Source organism: Tachysurus fulvidraco, chromosome 15 (genome assembly GCF_022655615.1).
Source record: "Tachysurus fulvidraco isolate hzauxx_2018 chromosome 15, HZAU_PFXX_2.0, whole genome shotgun sequence".
In the NCBI taxonomy this organism is placed as follows: domain Eukaryota; kingdom Metazoa; phylum Chordata; class Actinopteri; order Siluriformes; family Bagridae; genus Tachysurus; species Tachysurus fulvidraco.
The window spans coordinates 21,089,091-21,111,448 of record NC_062532.1 but is presented as its reverse complement, the minus strand read 5'-3'; the positions used below and the strand labels follow the sequence as shown (position 1 = coordinate 21,111,448).

The 22,358-nt window shown below is 42.8% G+C and overlaps 2 protein-coding genes across 7 annotated transcripts in view; both read right to left on the bottom strand.

The window, feature by feature from the left end:
* Positions 1 to 202: 202 nt before the first annotated feature.
* Positions 203 to 17,173, bottom strand: gspt1l (G1 to S phase transition 1, like). Of its 2 annotated transcripts, none has more exons than XM_027135342.2 (14): positions 16,640 to 17,173; positions 11,200 to 11,241; positions 10,648 to 10,851; positions 8,394 to 8,427; positions 6,480 to 6,557; positions 6,197 to 6,377; positions 5,034 to 5,188; positions 4,789 to 4,929; positions 4,527 to 4,620; positions 3,981 to 4,061; positions 3,681 to 3,854; positions 3,357 to 3,446; positions 2,237 to 2,405; positions 203 to 819 (listed from the first exon to the last, which is right to left on the bottom strand). In XM_027135342.2, the coding sequence occupies exons 1-14, from the start codon at positions 16,845 to 16,847 to the stop codon at positions 767 to 769; spliced, it is 1,704 nt and encodes a 567-aa protein (XP_026991143.1). In that variant the 5' UTR covers positions 16,848 to 17,173; the 3' UTR covers positions 203 to 766. The 2 variants fall into 2 exon arrangements, with proteins under 2 accessions (XP_026991143.1, XP_026991153.1); XM_027135352.2 differs by having other exon boundaries at positions 10,648 to 10,848.
* Positions 17,174 to 19,988: 2,815 nt separating this feature from the next.
* Positions 19,989 to 22,358, bottom strand: part of pdxdc1 (pyridoxal-dependent decarboxylase domain containing 1) — a 23,941-nt gene continuing 21,571 nt past the window's right edge. For all 5 annotated transcript variants that reach the window (XM_027135678.2, XM_047801028.1, XM_047801029.1 and 2 more), the window contains 2 exons: positions 22,149 to 22,247; positions 19,989 to 22,018 (listed from right to left, as the gene is read on the bottom strand). In XM_027135678.2, coding sequence (XP_026991479.2) covers positions 21,810 to 22,018; positions 22,149 to 22,247 — 308 coding nt within the window. In that variant the 3' untranslated portion in view covers positions 19,989 to 21,809. The remainder of the gene's footprint in view (positions 22,019 to 22,148; positions 22,248 to 22,358) is intronic.

The window sequence follows — 22,358 nt, the reverse complement described above, 5'->3', positions numbered from 1 at the left end:
TGGTGGACCTGGGGTTCGAACCCATGACCTTCCAATCAGTAGCCCAACACCTTAACCACTGAGCTACCACATGCTACAGTGAGGTACTCCGAGCACTTCAATATACCAAACACCTCCATCATCTTATCGCACAAGCGTGTTCAGTAATAAAACATCTATAAACAAACAACAACAACAAAAAAAAACTCAGTCCATGCAAATGCAATCTTAGAATTTCCCCAATTTAATATTTTTATTGTTATAGAAGTATGCTTTAATAACATGTGAGCACATTCGTGTGCTGCTCTGCAAGAACGGCATGAGAAGAGAAACCAAAGTGTGTGTATAAGCGATGGGAGACGATACGACCGAAACGCTGATGTTTCGTTATTTTTCTCGGCCTTGACCGTATCAAACGATACTGTTATACAAGCGAAGTCCGGTCCACGTCTTTATTATAACGGTGTCTTCACCACACACTGTATTCATCTTGTGGGAAAAAAAAAACAAACAATAAACAAAAACCATCTTCTGTAAGTCTGGTGACCAAAAAAATAAAAAAATGGCACTGCTGAGCTCTCAATATGAGAAAGCTGACAAATGTGTGGACTTGATTTCTTTTTTCTTTGATTAAAAACCAATTTCTTGTAAGAGTTGTTTTGCTTTTGTGAGCTGGTTCTTCGAGAGGGCAGGAAGGCTGGAAAAGTGTTGCTTTCGGGAGCAACACCCACCTCCGCTTCCACGTTCTGCTTCTCCACGACACACGCACTTGCACACGCAGAACTTTTCAGTCTTTCTCAGCAACAAGCTTCAACACTTTCCCAATGGCAATGGTCTTTCCTGGAAGAGACACACAAAAAGGAAAATTCCACAGTTACAATCTAAAGCAAAAATAAGCACACATACAGACACACAGACACAGACACACAGACACACACACACACACACAGACACGTAAAGGGACAAAGAAAAGAGCTTTTTTTAGTTAGTCCACCACATGTATTGTGTTCTAAAATGCTTTCAGCTCACCAGAGAGCTTATTTGTGACCCTGTCGCCATCCTGTCCACTCAAACCACTCTGATCTCTCATTTAAACTGTTTCTACTCACGGAACTAACCCTCATTTCTATATTTTGGTAAACCCTAGACTGGTGTGAATGAAAAAAAAAATCCCAGGACAGCAGAGGTTACCGAAACTGCTCCTAAACTCGGTCAAAGGCAGCGAGAGCTAGGGCTGGATGATACGGCTGAAAACTGTATCACGATATCAGTGTGTCATATCGATCGATATAGATAATTATTGGTATTTATGACCCATTTACAATAAGGCCCAGGAGAAAAATATATTAGATTTAAACCTTTTTATTTTAAACTTCACCTTCCTCTGATCAGAATCCCCTCAGTTATTAAGACAGAAACGTCAACAACCAGGAAACCTCCAATAATTATAATGTAAACATGAGTCTAAAGTCACAATGAACACTTAACTATTATCTCTTAACATTTAAGGTGCGAAATGACAAAAAATGTAAGAAATGCTTAATAAAGTGTAATAAAATAGTGCAAAGTGTTAAATATAAACAGAGAAAGCTGAGAATTTAGTGCAGGTTTAGTGCGAGGAAGTTCACTAGCTGTTCACCTTCTGGTGACTAAAGTGTGTAAAATATGTGCAGTGTTTTGTAAACATAAATAAAACTGAGGTAGACTGAGATACATCTGTAACATAAAACATAAACCTGATACACGACAGTAACATTGTGTGAAATATAAAACCTGCAGAAACATGAAAAAGTAGCTGATTTTTCCTCTTTACTTTTCTGCGGCTCATTTCCTGCTCGTCAGTCGTCGGTTATTGAAGAGGAATCCAGCAGACCGGCACGAGACGACGATATGGCGCAACAAGACGTGATACTGTTACATGATTGGCTGTTCGCGTGTCACTCCCTTCGTTGCTAGGTTACCAGAGAGAGTGCCTTTGTTAATGCAACCAAACTTGCTTCACAACCCGTTTTCTTCCGTCGATGAAAAAATCTAACGTTTTATCGAACACATTTTTTATTGATATCGATCACGTGTCTATCGCGATACATATCGTTATCGTTTTATCGCCCAGCCCTAGCAAGATCATATTTGTTCCGATGTCTGATGTACGATACGAAATTTAACCGAAGTTTTCTCTTGAAGCCACGTCATTTCCCATCCTACACTGGAGTGCTGTGTGAGCGTACAGTGGGGACGTTATACGTATGGTACCGACCTTCGTCCCTCAGGGTGAACCGGCCCATCTGAGGGAAGTCTTTGAATGTCTCAAGGCAGATGGTCCCTGCGGTTCGGAGGCGAGCGATGCACACTTGGTCCTGTTTCACGAAGCGAGGTCGCGTCTTGCTCTTCTCAGCCGTCTTCTTGTCTACCAAACAAATTAAGGCCTGTGCAAACACCACAGCACACACACAGCACACACACACAATCACTGAAATTTGCACCAGTATCTAATTAACAGACCAAGAATGCATTAAAAAATATGCATTGAAAGCTAATTTTTACAAGATCTGGCAACCGGTTTTGATGTTTATAGGGAAAGACGAGCTCTTATCTCAACTCCACTCACATAGGTGTTCTTGTATGTGTGTGTTATTTATAACTATTTTTGTCCAACGCTGTTTGCTTTCTGTTAAACTGTAAATAACTTCTATGCCAAACAAAAAAATTTGTGTCGGTTTCTCAGGCCCTTTTTACACCCGGTCACTTCGTGTGTTGTCTCTGATCCGATAGCTATCTGATTTGTTAAAACTGTTCCATTTACATCGGGCCACATAAACGCGTCTCGGCGAATCGGATATCGATCCGATCTTTCTACTCCCGCCCAAAATGCTAATATATTTGACCTCATTTCCGGGGTAATTGAAACGGAACACACTTTGGTGTATGTGGTTTTCAGAACACAACGAAAAAGATGTAAAAACTGGTTATGACTGTTTTAATAAAAAAAACAGTGTTTACTGTTTGCTGCGTTTTCGCTGGCGGCAGCAGCACGTTTTAAGCCCCGACGAGACGCCTGGGTGAAAGATCACCTGCGAGTGACGTATTTCCGTTTGGGAGGAGTATAGCGCTGACGTACGTGGCTTGAACAACCACATTCATTTACACCTGAAACGCGTCCCAGACCACCTCCTGAAGGGGTTTATATCCGTCTCCAAAACGTGTCGGAGGGCATTTAGACCTGGTCTTTTTACCGTCGGATAGCTATCTGATCACAGAAAACATATGAAGTGACCAGGTGTAAAAAGCCTCTTAGACAATACAGCGATCGCGATTTAAGAGAGAACGAAAAGAAGTCAAAAGAGGATTCTGGGTAATGCAGTTTTATTTTTATTTACCGTAATCTGCACTTCCTCGATGCAGGTGTGAATGTGCAGGACGGCGTTGTAGCCTGGGCAGATGATGGACTTGTGTTCGATGATGACAATCTGAAAACAAGTAAAAGAACGAATGAACCAAATGTGTGCACGTGCACACACACACACACAACAAGCTTCAGATCCCAACAGGATTATCGTATCAATATCCACGAAGAAACTTGCTCTACTGCAACAATCCACTCGTTACTTTACTTAAGTCTGTTCTGTCGTTTGAGACACAGCCCACGTCTCTGGCCGTTGACGTGCCTTTACGATAATCAGTTACGCGATCGAACGGAATACCTGAGCGTCAAAAGTGCGTCCCGAGTGACACAGGTTCTCTGGAGTGCACAGGATGAAGCCAGGCAGGATCTCCTCTTCCTCGATGCCTTTAAGTCGTAGCTTCAGATTCTCACCTGGTCCCGCGTCGTCCGTCTCTACGTCGTCGGAAAGCAGGCTCAGCACCTCCACAGTATGCTGCACACACACACACACACATACACACACACAGGTTCTAATATACTACCATGGAAATTCATTAACATTTCTTAATACTGGACTTATTATTTATTAAATACTCATTTCACACGAGACACGTCTTACCCTGTTGGGCATCATTACAAGCTGCTGAGCTTTACTGATGCACCCGGACTCCAACTTGCCCAAAATCACAGTGCCCATGTCCTAAAGAAGACCAAAATCTTTTAATAAACACGACAGCAGCGCAGCTTCGTCCTTTCTGCTCACTATAAACAGCCGAATCGGCAAAAACACTGGCAGGAAACGTACCACAAACACATCGATACACATCTCTATATATTAACAAATTAACCTCGACAGTAATAGCACGATAATGTACAGACACAATGCATCAGAGTTAAAGTGCTAATTTTTTGTTTTTTTCATTGATGCTATTTTTTTATTAAATTTAATTAACTAATTAACAAATTAACAAACAAACTAATTAATTAATTGATTATATAAATAGGCAAGTAAATAAATAAATAAATAGACAGATAGATAGATAAATAGACAGATAGATAGATAGATAGATAGATAGATAGATAGATAGATAGATAGATAGATAGATAGATAGATAGATAAATAGCCAGACAGACAGACAGATAGGAACCAATATTAAAGCTTCACCTTGTATTTATCTACGATCGGTAATCTGACTGGTCCGTCGCTGGATCTGGTGAAATTTGGCAAACTGTCCAGGTGTGGAATGAACGGTAATCCTCTAAACACACACAGAGACGTTGGTTACGGAAAAGCAACGCAGGAAGATAAAGAAGAACAAGGTGGTGTGAGGGAAGTGTGTGTTAACGTGAACATGTTATCTGTAGCTGCGCTGATGTCAGAGCGAATTAAACGGACCGGTCGACTTTGTGAACTCGTTCACACTTACGTGTACCAGGAGCAGTGGTCGACCGGTTCCTTCAGGTTGGCCCCCGTCAGTCCTGAACACGGCATGAAATGAATGTCTTTTCTGGGGTTGAATCCGACCTTCTTCAGAAACGGCACCAGTTTCTCCTTACACTCCTCGTATCTGTGGAGAAACCTTCGTTAACATCGACGTGACGGCGGTGACGTCTTCACGGAGAAGGTACGAGTTTGTGAGCTATCGAGAACGTGTTCGAGCTGCTGCCCCACCTCTCCAAGCTCCAGTTCACGGTGGGGTCGTCCATTTTGTTGACGAGGACGATCAGGTGTTTGACTCCAGCCGTTTTGGCCAGCATGGCATGCTCTCGCGTCTGGCCTCCTTTTTCAAACCCCGTCTCGAACTCGCCTTTACGTGCTGAAATCACCTGCAGGACATTTCAGAGACATCGCTGTGTCAAGTGTCCGAGACCATCAGGGGTCGTGACATATCGTTTCCATGTACACTAACGAACTCGTGTCCTTCGTTGTTTTATTAAGCTCCACTATTCAGTTAAGAATATCTACTAGATTATTGGAGCGTGAACATGATGGACAGGTGATAGAACGTGGCTGTGATGTGATGGATAGGTGATTGACAGATGATGGAGTGTGGATGTAATGGATAGACGGACAGGTGATGGAGCGTGGATGTGATGGATAGACGGACAGGTGATGGAGCGTGGATGTGATGGATAGACGGACAGGTGATGGAGCGTGGATGTGATGGATAGACAGACAGGTGATGGAGCGTGGATGTGATGGATAGACAGACAGGTGATGGAGCGTGGATGTGATGGATAGACAGACAGGTGATGGAGCGTGGATGTGATGGATAGACAGACAGGTGATGGAGCGTGGATGTGATGGATAGACAGACAGGTGATGGAGCGTGGATGTGATGGATGGACAGACAGGTGATGGAGCGTGGATGTGATGGATGGACAGACAGGTGATGGAGCGTGGATGTGATGGATGGACAGACAGGTGATGGAGCGTGGATGTGATGGATGGACAGACAGGTGATGGAGCGTGGATGTGATGGATGGACAGACAGGTGATGGAGCATGGATGTGATGGATAGACAGACAGGTGATGGAGCGTGGATGTGATGGATAGACAGGTGATGGAGCGTGGATGTGATGGATAGACAGGTGATGGAGCGTGGATGTGATGGATAGACAGGTGATGGAGTGTGGATGTGATGGATAGACAGGTTTTTCGTGTCCATGTTGAACTACTACAAACTTTACACAGAGCTTACAGATTTATTTATTTATTTATTTATATATACAGAATATTAACTCAATGTCTTGGTACAAAATTTTACTGCCTAATATTCCTAAAAAAAAATAAAAAAAAAGGAAAACCTGCTCCTTCGTCACGTCACGACTCACCAGCACGGCCAGATCGGCTTGAGACGCACCCCCGATCATGTTGGGGACAAAGCTCTTGTGTCCCGGCGCGTCCAGGATGGTGAAGTGCTTCTTCTCCGTCTCAAAATACGCACGGCCCACCTCCACGGTTTTGCCCTTATCTCTCTCCTCCTGATTGGTATCAAGAGCCCAAGAGAGGTACCTAAGGACGTACATTCAGAGCATTAAGTGGGAACATTGATTATTTTATTAGAAGCGTAAACCCCACGGTGTGTTACTCCTTACACCACATAATTTACTTTACCAGGTTTCCCTGTTCTTCTCCTTAGCCTCCCTTTCGTATTTCTCCAGAGTTCGCTTCTCCACCATGCCTGTTAAATACCTGTGAGGTAGAAATAAAACACTGAGCAAAACATCTTGAGAAATGTTCCAAGGAAAGGATCCACACACACACGCACAAAAAAAAAAAAACATCCAAGAAAACACACACAACTCCCTAAAGATGCGTTTAACCTGCTTGTGAAATCGTACTGTCGAACAGCGCCGCCTGCTGTCCACTGAGAAATAAACACCCAAGCAGAAACTTAAAGGTGCGGTCTCCGTCGTTTGAGAAACGCTTCAGAAAACTGAGTCAGGTGGACAAACAAAACGAACGTGTAGCAGATGAGCAGAAAGGGGCGGGGCTTGTCAGTATGGGCGGAGAGAGTGTTCGGCGCGCGTGTGTGACGTTAGCAGAAAGCGGTTTTAACATCGACATGGAGGATAAAAACAAAGAAAGAAAGAGAAGAAAGACTTACGATAAGGACAAGAAGTAGGACGTGTTAATATAGGATCAGCTTTCCAGCGCTGGAGAGAACTGAAGGAGCAGGAAGTTGGCCACATATTCACAGGTTGGAGTTTCCCGAGTCAATAACTCCTGAGCTAAACGCTGTTACTACACAAATAACACCTCTTTTCTATCGTAGTAATGTAGAGAGGCAGCTACAACCGCGTTTTGTGTAGTAACAGCGTTTAGCTCAGGAGTTATCGACTCGGGAAACTCCGACCTGTGAATATGTGGCCGACTTTACTTAAGACGCCGAGGCGCTTTTTTCCTTCTCGATAGGTGAGTAACGTTGGTTTTGCTTTGTTACACAGAACTAATATATGCCTTTGTCCTTTACATCATTATGCTTGTGTGGCATTTTTGCTTGTTTGTTTATCTACAATCGTGTTGTTCTTCCCTTCAGCTATGATAAAGACACGTTTCTTTCTGTTAGTCGCCTGGGTTACGTATGTACGTGTGGGCGGAGCTATCGATACAGGGGTGGGACCCGTTTGGGTTAGGGGCGTGTTTGTTTTGGTGATTTCAAATGTCAACATCGGCTTTCAAACAACGGAGACCCCACCTTTAAAGAAAGAACATTGATAAACATTTACACTTCAGGAACCTTTTCAGGAACAAAATGATCTAAGGCCACGTTCACACCGCAAGTCTTAATGCTCAATTCGGATATTTTGCTCAGATCACATTACCTTTTAAAATATGGCCTATATCAGATACCGGTGTGAACTGTTTTCTGTTTCGAACTGACTCGCATGCGCAAACGAACAATAACGATGACGTCACACGCGGCACGCCGGCGCGCTAAAAAGTTGTCGGGTTATGGAGGAAGTATCGTATCATCTGGTGCAAGCAAACATATCATGTAATGCTATAATGTGATGTATTCAATGCAAACATTATGAGCTGGTTCACATAACCACTTTATATAACACTCAACACACACACGCGTTACCAGTCACATTTGTGTCACATAATTGTGACAAAAGTCGATGTAGATTGACGTAAAAGTCGCATCAAATCCGCCTTGGGTGTTCACACTGCGGCCACATCGGAATTAATCAGATTTGGGTCTGATTCAGGACCACATATGGAAGTGATTTGAGATTCGTGTGTTCACACTAGTCCTGAAGAAGTCGGGCCTGGTCACTTGACCCCCAAAAAAATCGGATTTGGGCCACTTTTACCTGCAGTGTGAACGGTGCCTAAAGGATTCTTTCAGCTTTCCCGCTCCGAACACAATCTGATCCAAAATATGTCAAGCTCACGATCGGGTGGGTGTAAAATTTAATGTAAACCTGAAGGCCGGTCAGCTGCAAAGTTCCATAGAAGAACTAACTCAGATCTCAGAAAAGAAGATAATAAAGAAAAGATAATAACAGAGCAGCCACTCACATGATCTGTCCGCCGATGGTCGACTTTCCTGCATCTGGAAGTAACGAAGTTGAGAAACAGATGAGAACGAAGCCGAAGTAACAGCATGTTTTTTTAAACAGCGTGTGTATGCAATAATAAACACCGTCTGTAAAGCACAAAAAGCTGCGACAAGTCGCCTGAGGGCATTACAGGGGTAATTAAAAGAACAACTGAACAAATAAGGTGTGAAACTGATTAATAAAAAGGGGTTCGGGGGTTTGTTTTGTTTGCTTGCAGAAAGGTTCACAGGGCAACTGGGCAAGAGTCTCAAACTAATACAATCTGTACATAAAACAATATTTTATACCAATGTATTAATAATAACAATAATAATAATAATAATATCAAATAATATCAAATAATCCTATAAAAAAATCAATTAATCGATTAATCGTTATAATTTATAATGAAATACAAAAAAAAATTTAATTGCAGTCTGATTCAGTTTGCAACCATCTATTTTTTTGTACTAATAAACTATTTTTATTAATAAACAAAATTTCCATATCAAAGAGGTCTCAGAAAACTAATCGCAACGTTAATGTTACACCTCATCATGGCACTAGGGCTCACATTTCATTACAAAATAAACAATAATAAAGTCTCATGTTTAAACCACGCCCACTTTAGGTTAAAATACAAACACATACATACACAAGAAAAATAAGTAAATAAATAAATATTTACAGAAAATTTGCACAGTTGTATCTTAAAGACCTAAATTCACCATATATATATTCTACTCGTTTATTCATCTCCGTTCCTTCCTCCATCTTTCATTTGTCTGTCCCTCCTTTACCCTCTCCCCCTGTTTTATCTCTCCACCCACTTCCTTTAACTCATCTCCCTTTTTGTATTCAGTCACAGCTTTAGGCAGTTTTGTTAAGCAAATACGTCCATTTTAATACTGATAAGTTCCTTATTGTGTCACTTCTCCTTGCACCACCATAACTCCTTACATACAGCAGAGAGAGAGAGAGAGAGAGAGAGAGAGAGAGAGAGAGAGAGAGAGAGAGAGAGAGAGAGAGAGAGAGAGAGAGAGAGAGAGAGAGGGAGCCACACAAAGAGAGAGAGTGAGAGAGAGACACACACACAGAAAGAGACAGAGACACAGAGAGACAGACCGACAGACAGAGAGCGAGAGATAGAGACAGAGATAGAGGCAGAGAAAGAGACAGAGACAGAAACACACAGAGAGAGAGAGAGAGAGATAGAGGCAGAGAAAGAGACAGAGAGAGAAAGAGAGAGAGGCAGAGAAAGAGACAGAGAGAGAGAAAGAAAGAGAGAAAGAGAGAGACAGAAACACACACAGAGAGAGAGAGAGAGAGAGAGAGAGAGAGAGAGAGAGAGACTCTTCTCTTGTCCATCATCTTCCAGCCCTTATTATGACTCTGTGCAGCAACACAAACTCTACCCACCTCGGTCTGGGCCACACTACCCCCACTACACATCTTAACGACTTTCCCCGTGTGTCACATAAAAACACAACGCGATCTCCAAACATCACTGAACGACACAAACCGACGCTTTACAGACGCGTGCGATGTAAACAGGAGTTCTCTCACAAACCCAACGAGATGGTTAGCGCTGACCTTTGTTCTCTTATCTGCGTCCAAGGCCTTACTTTATTTTCTCTCCAGGTCTTTCGCACAAAAGATTATTCCAAAGTCGCGTCACCAAGTCGACGTGTTTCCGTTACACGAACGCCGATGAACGCCGAAAAACCTTCAGGACTCCGTGAGATAGTTTCTCTTTTACAGAAGCTCGTAGAAAGTCTCCAAGGAATTTATTTCCTCTACATAACCGACAGGCACGACACGACACACTAAAGCCACGATATCGGTTAGATTATTAGATTTACGTCGTAACGGCGACAAATCAAGCCCCTGACGTCGGGAATTATATTATAATAAACGAATATCTAATTAGTCAAATCTCCAGCACAACATATCACATCTCGCATCAAGCGCAGCTCACGTGTCGGTCGTAACCCCGCATCAGCACCGCGAGACAACAAACCTGTTCACGTTCTGTTTATGAGACAACAAATCTTCACTCGTCTGGCACTGAAGCTCTCTCGCTTACCTTCTTCTAATCGTATTATCTATCAATGCGGCGGTACAAAAGGAATAAAACACTACTTCAGGACATGAAAATGATGAACAGACCAGATATAATTTCCCTACAACCGCACGGTCCTTACGATCACGTATGAATTCCTAACCGTACTCACCGACATGGCCGATGAACACCACGTTGACGTGCTCCTTCTTGGGCGCGTCGGGCTGAACGGGAGTCACTTTTGGCGTCGGCGCTTCTTCGTCCTCCTCCATTCCTTCTTCCTGGAGAGAGTCTTCCTCTCCGCCTTTCTGCTCCCAGCTCTCGTCCTCGGCTGCCGTCTCTGCGTCTCCGGAGCCGTTCTCTAGAGGCGGAGCTGCTGCCACAACAAACAAGACACACACGGGTCAGAGCCACACACACACTACGTATACACACTATACACACTTTTCTGTTTACACGCTCAACAGATCAGGCGCCGGGTTTACAGACAAACGCATATGTGAAGATTCGGTGAAATGCCAGTGCACTGAAGAGCAACTGAGGCCGGCGAGCGGCGAATTATTACACACACGCCGGCGACGCCGCAATAAGCTACACTGTGAACGTGAAGGATTAAAGGCCTGAAGACGACGTAAACAGAAATATTCTCGCAGGTTTAATCACCACCCACATAAAGTTTATATAAAAGTCACACAACCTTAAGTTAAAAAAAAGTGTCACTTACCAGCCGGTACTGAAACCTCGATACGGCCATTTTTCTCAGGAACTGTGAGAAGAAAAAGAGAGATGTTCATTACACAGACAAAAAACATCATCAACTGAATTGGTGACTAAAATAGGGCTGGGCGATATGGCTAAAAAAAAAAGCATCACGATATCAGTGTTTCATATCGGTCGATATCGATAATTATCGATATTGCTTATGACCCATTTAAAATAAGGACGAGGAGAAAAATATATTAGATTTAAACCTTTTTATTTTAAACTTCACCTTCCTCTGATCAGAATCCCCTCAGTTATTAAGACAGAAACGTCACCAAGCAGGAAACCTCCAATAATTATAATGTAAACATGAGTCTAAAGTCACAATGAACACTTAACTATTATCTCTTAACATTTAAGGTGCGAAATGACAGAAAATGTAAGAAATGCTTAATGAAGTGTAATAAAATAGTGCAAAGTGTTAAATATAAACATAGAGAAATCGCCGTACCGGCGTGCTGACGTTTCCTCTTTTATTTACAATTTCCTCGCTCGCTGCGGCTCATTTCCTGCTCATCGGTCGCCGGTTACTGAAAAGGAATCCAGCAGACCGGCACGAGACGACGATATGACGCAAGCAAACGTGACACTGCTAAATGATTGGCTGTTAGCGTGTCACTCCCTACGTTGCTAGGTTACCAGAGAGCGAGTGGCTTTATTAATGCAACCAAACTTGCTTCTCACCTGTTTTCTTCCGCCGAAGAATAAAAAATATCGAACAACAAATTTTTTGTCGATATCGATCACATGATCGATCATCGCGATACATATCGTTATCGGTTTGTCGCCCAGCCCTACTCTAAAGTCTGCAATATTTCACTAAAGGTAAAGTCAGCGAGGATTTGGCGCTCCATTCCTGAAGTTTGCGCTGTAACATTTCACAGCAAAGATGAACGGACCTCAAAGAATCAGAATGAATTAGCCGTATTTGCCGTATTTGTAACGATTAACTTGGAGGCTTGATGAAAGTTCCTCCAGATACCACGATAAGGATCCAGCAAGCAAAACCTCCGCAGTTACAACACGTCGCTCGCAGCGCACGCAGAGGCCTCTCATCAACACCAACACCCAGGATTAAAGGCTTACAAGTTGTTTTTTGTCAGCGCTGAGATTTCAACCTGGAACCATCCGATAAATAGCTCAAACCCTTAAGCACTGAATCACCACTTCTGCTTTTTAAAACAGCACCGAAAAGCACATCGACTTCGTTTCTGTAGTGGGGAAACACTCGTCATGTTTTCTCTGCAATTCCAAAATGGAGTCACTTTGAGCTTTGATTGAAAAGAAAAGAAAAAAAGAAGAAGTGAAAAGTGTTTTAGGCTAAATTAACTGGAACGGCGGAAAAGTGGCAAAGGTTAAAGGTCAGGCACAGTTTGCGCCACGTGTACTGTTTACTGACGCATTCTTGTTTCGTTGTGGATAAGAAATGAACTGAAGTGACACGGACTGGTCCTAAAACACACACACACACACTGACTGAATGACACACACACACACACACTCACTGACTGACATATACACGCGCGCACACACTGACTGACACGCGCACGCACTCACACACTGACTGACACACGCGCACGCACTCACACACTGACTGACACACACGCACGCACTCACACACTGACTGACACACACACACTCACACACTGACTGACACACACACACTCACACACTGACTGACACACACACACTCACACACTGACTGACACACTCACACACTGACTGACACACACACACACTGACTGACACACTCACACACTGACTGACACACTCACACACTGACTGACACACTCACACTCACACACTGACTGACACACACACACTCACACACTGACTGACACACACACACTCACACACTGACTGACACACACACACTCACACACTGACTGACACACACACACTCACACACTGACTGACACACACACACTCACACACTGACTGACACACACACACTCACACACTGACTGACACACACACACTCACACACTGACTGACACACACACACTCACACACTGACTGACACACACACACTCACACACTGACTGACACACACACACTCACACACTGACTGACACACACACACTCACACACTGACTGACACACACACACTCACACACTGACTGACACACACACACTCACACACTGACTGACACACACACACTCACACACTGACTGACACACACACACTCACACACTGACTGACACACACACACTCACACACTGACTGACACACACACACTCACACACTGACTGACACACACACACTCACACACTGACTGACACACACACACTCACACACTGACTGACACACACACACTCACACACTGACTGACACACACACACTCACACACTGACTGACACACACACACTCACACACTGACTGACACACACACACTCACACACTGACTGACACACACACACTCACACACTGACTGACACACACACACTCACACACTGACTGACACACACACACTCACACACTGACTGACACACACACACTCACACACTGACTGACACACACACACTCACACACTGACTGACACACACACACTCACACACTGACTGACACACACACACTCACACACTGACTGACACACACACACTCACACACTGACTGACACACACACACTCACACACTGACTGACACACACTCACTCACACACTGACTGACACACACTCACTCACACACTGACTGACACACACTCACTCACACACTGACTGACACACACTCACTCACACACTGACTGACACACACTCACTCACACACTGACTGACACACACTCACTCACACACTGACTGACACACACTCACTCACACACTGACTGACACACACTCACTCACACACTGACTGACACACACTCACTCACACACTGACTGACACACACTCACTCACACACTGACTGACACACACTCACTCACACACTGACTGACACACACTCACTCACACACTGACTGACACACACTCACTCACACACTGACTGACACACACTCACTCACACACTGACTGACACACACTCACACACTGACTGACACACACTCACTCACACACTGACTGACACACACTCACTCACACACTGACTGACACACACTCACTCACACACTGACTGACACACACTCACTCACACACTGACTGACACACACTCACTCACACACTGACTGACACACACTCACTCACACACTGACTGACACACACTCACACACTGACTGACACACACTCACACACTGACTGACACACACTCACACACTGACTGACACACACTCACTCACACACCAACCTAATCAAGATTGAGGTGGAGTTGAGATACATTTTTCAGGAATAAAGCTTGTAACATGAGCGTAGATTTGACCCTTATTTGGACGTGATTACAACCTACTTTACAGAAGCTCCTCTGACTTTATTTCTGTCCACGACGGACATTTCGGTATTTATCTCCGCCATACGCTACAAAAACACGGTTTCTCTTCAAACTCACCGTTCAGCTCATACACGCACCGACGATTTGCTACACAGAAAGTCACCGCTTACTGGAAAATGTCTGAATGGCTACAACTTTCCGTATTTCTCTCATATCCCGGATGTTAAACAAAGCCTGAAACACACAACTAAAAAAATGGATGCTGTTGTATTGTAGCTGCCTGAACGGAGGTTGGAGGTTGAACGGCTGGCTGTCTGGTGCAGTCTTAACAACCTCTAGCTGAACACACACAAAATAGCGGAGATGATTATGGACTTCAGAAGAAACCCCCTGCTCCTCCCCCCACTCACCATCATCTACAGCATGGTTACAGCAGTGGAGTCATTCAGATTCCTGGGAACCACAATCTCCCAGGACCTCAAGTGGGACGTTCACATTGACTCCATTGTGAAAAAGGCTCAGCAGAGGTTGTACTTCCTTCACCAGCAGAGGAAGTTCAACCTGCCACAGGATCTTCTGAAATACTTCTACACTGCAATCATCAAATCCATCCTCTGCACTTCAGTGACTGTTTGGTTCAGCTCAGCCACCCAATCCGACCTCAGAAGACTACAGAGGGTAGTCCGGACTGCTGAGCGAACCATCGGCACAAGTCTCCCCACTCTCCGTACGTCGTCTGTACCTCGTATGTGAAAACATACTTGGCAATAAAGATCATTCTGATTCTGAATGCACTGAGAAAACAATGTATTATGTCACAGACATCACTGTGGTGAACTAATCCTATCCGAATAGGGCACGAGTCAATCAAAATAATGAGCTGGGTCTAATGGTTAGAGAGTCTGACTCATAATCCTAAGGTTGTGCGTTCGAGTCTCGGGCCGGCCACGACTGAGGTGCCCTTGAGCAAGGCACCGAACCCCCAACTGCTCCCCAGGCGCCGCAGCATAAATGGCTGCTCACTGCTCTGGGTGTGTGTTCACGGTGTGTGTATGTGTGTTCACTGCTGTGTGTGTGCACTTTGGATGGGTTAAATGCAGAGAACGAATTCTGAGTATGGGTCACCGTACTTAGCCGTACGTCACGTCACTGAAATGGAGAAAACTCCACACACACAGCAGTGACACACACTCACTCACACTCACACTCACTCTTTATAGCTTTACTGTAGCCTGCTGTATATTCTGTCCCACCAGTCTACAGAAACCACTCACGTGACCAGTATTATTAATTAATCTCAGCTCGCTCTTTAATCCGGATTTAAACTCGATATATAACTAGAGGCAAAAGTAATGGCACCCACAGCCTTTGTAGTGCCGTTTCTGTCCAATAGGGAGGACTTTTTTTTTTCTTTGACTAATTAACTCACCCCGGGATCACTAATTACTATACAAACTATACAGACAGGTTTGAACACGTGTGTTAGTGCTGATATAACCCCCCCCCCACACACACACACACACACACACACACACACACACCTTGTGGTGCATTGAAGCTCCGGGTCTTTTTTTTATTTTTTAAAAACTCTTGGTGTGTAAAGAACCGCTAGCTAGTTAGCTGACTTCAACACGTGTGGTGATTTGCGTTTGCACTTGTAAATATGTTAAAAATTAAACAAAAAAAACCTAAATCAAGATGTTTGTTTGTATTTAACAACCCCTGAGAAAAAAGTAGCATTCTTGCTAAGGCAGTGCGGTTAGCTTAGCAATTCACCAGGTGAGAGAACTTTAAACTGTTCTCATTCACCTTAATGTAGATTAGCTTAGCATAGTGTAGCCTAGCTTAGCATAGTGTAGCCAGGCTTAGCATAGTGTAGCCTCGCTTAGTGTAGCCTAGCTTAGCATAGTGTAGCGTAGTCTAGTCTAGCCTAGTGTAGCTTAGCATAGTGTAGCCTAGCCTAGCCTAGCTCAGAGAGCTAACAGGCGGGACAAAAAAATGTACAAGTAGCTTAGCGAGCTAAACGTGATCTGTGGTAAAGTTTACCGGTTACAGGGGCGATGGTTTCCGCCGGCGCTTTCTGGAGGAAGCCGGGGACAAACTCGGCCGCGTTGACGTTCGGGATGAAGGGCTTGGCGTTGACGTTGAGGCCGCTAAAGGAGTCGTTGAGGCCGGTGTGCGCGCTGACCGGGGCCTCGCTGCCCTCATCCTCCTGTTCCCACGAATCCGGGGCAGCGTCTCGCGCTGGCTCCATTGGCTCGCGCGGGACCGAAACTGTTCGTCTTTAACGTAAATATGTAGACTTTTATATATATGTGTGTGTGTTTTGACGAAGGAAGACAAAGATATCTTCGTTCGGTTGAAATCTCCGTTATTAAAGTCACCCCCGGTAAAACGTCTCCTTATTATATACAGACCCCGTTACACTGAACTAAAACCGCCGGTCAGGCTTCACGCGCCAGAAGGAGGAAAAAAAAGGAGCCTCGACTCAGCAGCAGCTCCGGACGAGTCCTCGTGTGTGTATATGTGATGACGTCATCTACAGCCGACGTGCAATAGCATTCTGGGTAATTGAGTCCTTTAGCTGTGGATGTACACATCTGGGACAAAAAAGGACATCTGCAGGATCGTGATTTAACCCTTTCGTGCGTAAATTTTATAGCAACATATTCAGATTTTATTAAATAAAATTTCATCTCATGTAAAGTTTTCTTATCTCTTTTTTGCATATACTTCATGGCCAGAAGTATGTTAACACCTGAATATTATACACTCATAACCTTGCTGTTACGCTGTAACGGTTGTCAGTTGTCTAGAATGACTTTGTATGCTGTAGCATTATCAGAACCAGAATTAGAATCGGAATCAGACAAAACAAAACAGACAATACAAGACAAAACAGACAATACAATAACAAAACAGACTATATAAGACAAAACAAAACAGACAATACAATAACAAAACAGACTATACAAGACAAAACAGACTATATAAGACAAAACAAAACAGACAATGCAAGACAAGACAAAACAGACAATACAAGACAAAACAGACAATACAATAACAAAACAGACAATACAAGACAAAACAGACAATACAAGACAAAACAGACAATACAATAACAAAACAGACAATACAATAACAAAACAGACTATACAAGACAAAACAAAACAAAACAATGCAAGACAAGACAAAACAGACAATACAAGACAAGACTATACAAGACAAAACCGACTATATAAGACAAGACAAAACAGACAATACAAGACAAGACAGACAATACAAGACAAAGCAGATTATATATGATAAGACAATACGAGACAAGACAAAACAGACTATATAAGACAAAACAGACAATACAAGACAAAACAGATTATATAAGACAAGACAAAACAGACAATACAAGACAAGACAAAACAGACTATACAATACAAAAAAGACAATACAAGACAAGACAAAACAGACTATACAAAACAAAAACGACTACACAAGACAAAACAGACTATATAAGACAAGACAAAACAGACAATACAAGACAAAACAGACAATACAAGACAAGACAAAACAGACAATACAAGACAAAACAGACAATACAAGACAAAACAGACAATACAAGACAAGACAAAACAGACAATACAAGACAAAACAAAGGATTGTAACGTGTTAGAAGACTAGTTAGATACATGGGAGCTAAACTATTAAGAGCCTTGTACTTAAGTAGCAGCAGTTTGTAATCGATTCTAAACTTAAGTGGCCAGTGTGGAGTTGATAAAATTGGGGTTATATGATCATATTTTCTTGCCCTAGAGAGAACTCTGGCAGCTGCATTTTTACTAACTGTAGCCTATTTATTAAAGATGCAGAACAACCACCCAGGGCCGGCTCTACGCAGGAGCAGCGCCCCCTCAAATAAGTGTTTTGCCCCCTCGAATAAAAAATTTGAAATGTTGAGAAAGCACATGTTAATTTACTCACAAAATGAATATATTACAAGTTGAGAAAATGATCTGCGGTAGCTGAAAATCCGCCGAAAAAGGGACACTACACACAATACGGTATTAGATTTCCCTCATGTCTCTGTCCCTCCGCTGTGTGTATTCATTCACAGGCTGCAGCGCACGCACAGACACACACACACACACACACACACACACACACACACACACACACACACACACACACACATTCCTCCCCTGAGCCCTCGGTAAACATCCGATCAACGTCCGTATGCAAATGATTCAAGACGTTGAGCACAGGGAAAAAAAACAGTGCTCGAGCATGATGTGTACACATGATGCCCCCTTCACATTTCTGACTGCCCCCCCCCCCATGTGCCTGTCTAGAACCGGCCCTGCAACCACCTAGTAATGCATTACAATAGTCCAGAGGTCTAGAGGTCATGAATGCATGAACCAGCTTGTCTGCATCAGATACAGACAGAATGTTTCTTAGCTTGGCTAAGCTAATATGGGCGATATGATTGTAAAGACAAGTTGCTGTCTAATATAACACTCAGTTCTTTCACTGTTGAGCTAGTAGTAACAGTACATCCATCTAAATGGAAGTGGAAGTGTGAGAGCTTCTGTGCACTGTATTTTTGATTACATCTCTGTCTATTCAATGTTTATCTCTTTAACGCACTCAATTTAGCTATTTCATCTGGTTTTTGATGAGATATATAACCGTGTGTCGTCAGCATAACAGTGGAAACTAATCCCAAGTCTTCTAATAATGTTTCCCAAAGGAAGCATGTATATTTTCTCAATATTATTTTCTCAGAGGTCCTAGAACCGATCCTTGAGGGACCCCATAATTAACCGTCAATCAACTGGAGGATTCTTCATTTAATTCTACAAAATGGTATAGATCAGACAGGTAGGATCTAAACCGACTTAAATCCTGTCCATGAATACCTCTGTGATGTTGTAAGCGATCTAGGAGAATGTTGTGATCTATAGTGTCGAATGCAGCACTAAGGTCAAGTAGAACTACTGTAATAAGGACTTGGTCCGAAGCTACGAACAAGTCATTTGTAACTTTCACAAGTGCAGTTTCTGTGCTATGATGGGACCTGAAACCTGACTGAAACTCTTCAAACAGGAGGTTTGAAACTGTTCGAAAGCTAACATTGTAGCTAGCCATTAATACATTTACCGTGTGAAATCACAACGAAAGTACAAACGAGGTATCAGGAGCGTAAACGTTACCCGAAGCTACGTCAGTAAAAGTATTCAAAAATAAATACCGATTCGAAACCAAGCACCAAGTTACACTTAGCATGAACTAATCACGTTTAGCACGGAACGCTAACCCAAATAAACCCAAAGCGGAATAAAAAATGTGATGTGCTCGTATTAGTGCAAAGGCTAAAGACAGAAAATAACGAGGTGACAGGTTTTGCTTGGCATCATCATTTTTATTATAATATACAGACTCTTGGAAAAGCTTATGTGATTATAAAAACTAATTTAATCTGCTCTTAATTTGTTCTGCCACAAAAAGGAAAAAACAAACAAACAAACAAACTACCAGGATATTTATTGCACCAAATTAAGACAGTGTAGCTGCTTTGAAAGATAATCCAGTCTTCATTTACAGTACATTAGCCTTCAAGAAACCGCTATACTAATTTACATTAATCATCGACGAATAAGTGTGAAAAATCTCTAGGTTTGATCTTTTATCTATCGGTGAAATATGATTGGTGAAAATGTTAATTCATGTGTTCGTACTTCATATGATATTTAGATGCTCTTATTAGTGAGCGTGAAGAAAAGGGTCGGACGTTACGAGCCGAGTGAAGGGAACGACTTCATCAGTGGCTTTGTGGCTTTGATGGCACAGGAAAATAAATCACGCGATCGCAAACCTTCGAGCCATTTTACAGTAAACATTAAGACGGACGGTAAATTTCCCGGAATTTTACGGGAAAATAAAAAATCCCTTCAAAAAAGTTCTTCAGTAACGGGCGAGTGCAAAAAAAAAAAAAAAAAAGCGACAGCGGCTCCTCGGAACCTCGCGACGGATTGGACGTTAAAAATTCTGACACGGAGTTCGAAACGGTTTTATCGATAGGTAGAATAAATAAAGATAATTCTGATTAAATTATCTGTACAAACAAGTGCGATAAGGCTTTAAGCGGATTATTAAAAGCATTATATTCAACTTTACTTTTAGTAATCAAAAAAAATAAAAAAATAAAATAAAAACTCCAAAGAAAAACCATACAAGCCTTTAAGGCAGCAGTTCAGGGACAAAATGTCCTTTATACCCCAAATCTAGACAAAGTGTTTTATTCCTCTTGTACCATAGTGTTATAAATGACAAGATACATTTAGAATGTATTAACTGTGTTTGTTGGGACAAGGGATACTGAGTACATATCGGTTCTGGCTGAACTGCTGCTTGGAAGAAGGAAAAACAAAAAAAAAAAAAAAGAGCCAAAAACTAATATAGAGAAACTTCTATAGTATTAACTTCTAAACCCACCATCTACAGTGGACGTGCGCTGCCACGTAGCATCGTATATATATATATATGTATATATATATATATATATATATATATATATATATATATATTTTTATATATATTTATTTATTTATTTTTTATTCGCTCGAGATTTCATTTACATTATATATATATATATATATCTAAACAAAATATACGACGGTACGTGGCAGTGCGCACAATCACAACGGTGAATATTCACCAAATCACAGAAACGGACGGTTATTAATAGAACAGTGTGTAAATTGGGTGTGAGAGAGACGATGCGCACTGATGAAATATTCCGGTTGTTCTATTCGTCGCTCTTCTAGAACAAAGCTTTTATTTCCTGTCCTGCGTTCCAATACCGTTCTAACGCGCACTCGTCGTCTTCCCCGCCGTACGGCCGTAACGGGACGGGTTCCTTTCAGGTAACCGTAATGCCGTTATGTATTTTATTGCTCCTGTGAAAGGAAACCGGATCAGACCATCTACCGACGCAACGCTTTTTGGATGTTTGGTTTCTCCTTGACGTCTACAGTTTAACCCACTTCGTTCCAGATCGTAAAGGGAAGGAACTAGTGCCAGGAGAGAGGAACGGGGAAGTGGACGAGTAAGTGTTATAAACAGTATTGGAATGCAGCCCTGATCGGACTCGATCAAGGCATGGAGGTTGCGCACTTCACAGTGTACAGCCGCTTTGGAGTCTCTGACAAGTTCGATGGTTCTATCTGAGCGTGTCGGACTCCGTCTGGCCCTCGGGAACGCGCTGATCTGACGCAACCGTTTCCGGGGCTAGCTCCAGAGGAGTCTCGGACTTTCCCGAGAGCGACTGAGGAACTTCCGCCTCCTTTAGAGACTCGTCGAGGTGGCAGACCGAGCTGGTCTCGCTGCACGACTCCGAACCCGCCGTGGAGCGTCGGAACAGCTTTTGTCCTGTCGGTGACACGTTTCACATGGTCATGAGTTTAGTCTCGACGGGATTATAAACGGGTCTGTTTTTTTTTTTTTAAACGATCAAAAACACGTTTGTGTATAATAAAAACAATTATTGCAGAAAACGAACCTGCAAACTGTTTGTCCGGCGATTTTGGCGTTTCGGGTGAAGCCTCTTTATTTGTCTGAGTCTTCATGGAGTAAACAGGCTCAGTGCTGTCCAAGGAACCTGCAGGGGGGAAAGAGAGAGAAAAATCATGTAATAAAACATAAGATTCTTTTGCACAGTGACATCAGATAAAACTCACACCGTTGCTGCTCTTCGGCTAAAAATTCATTA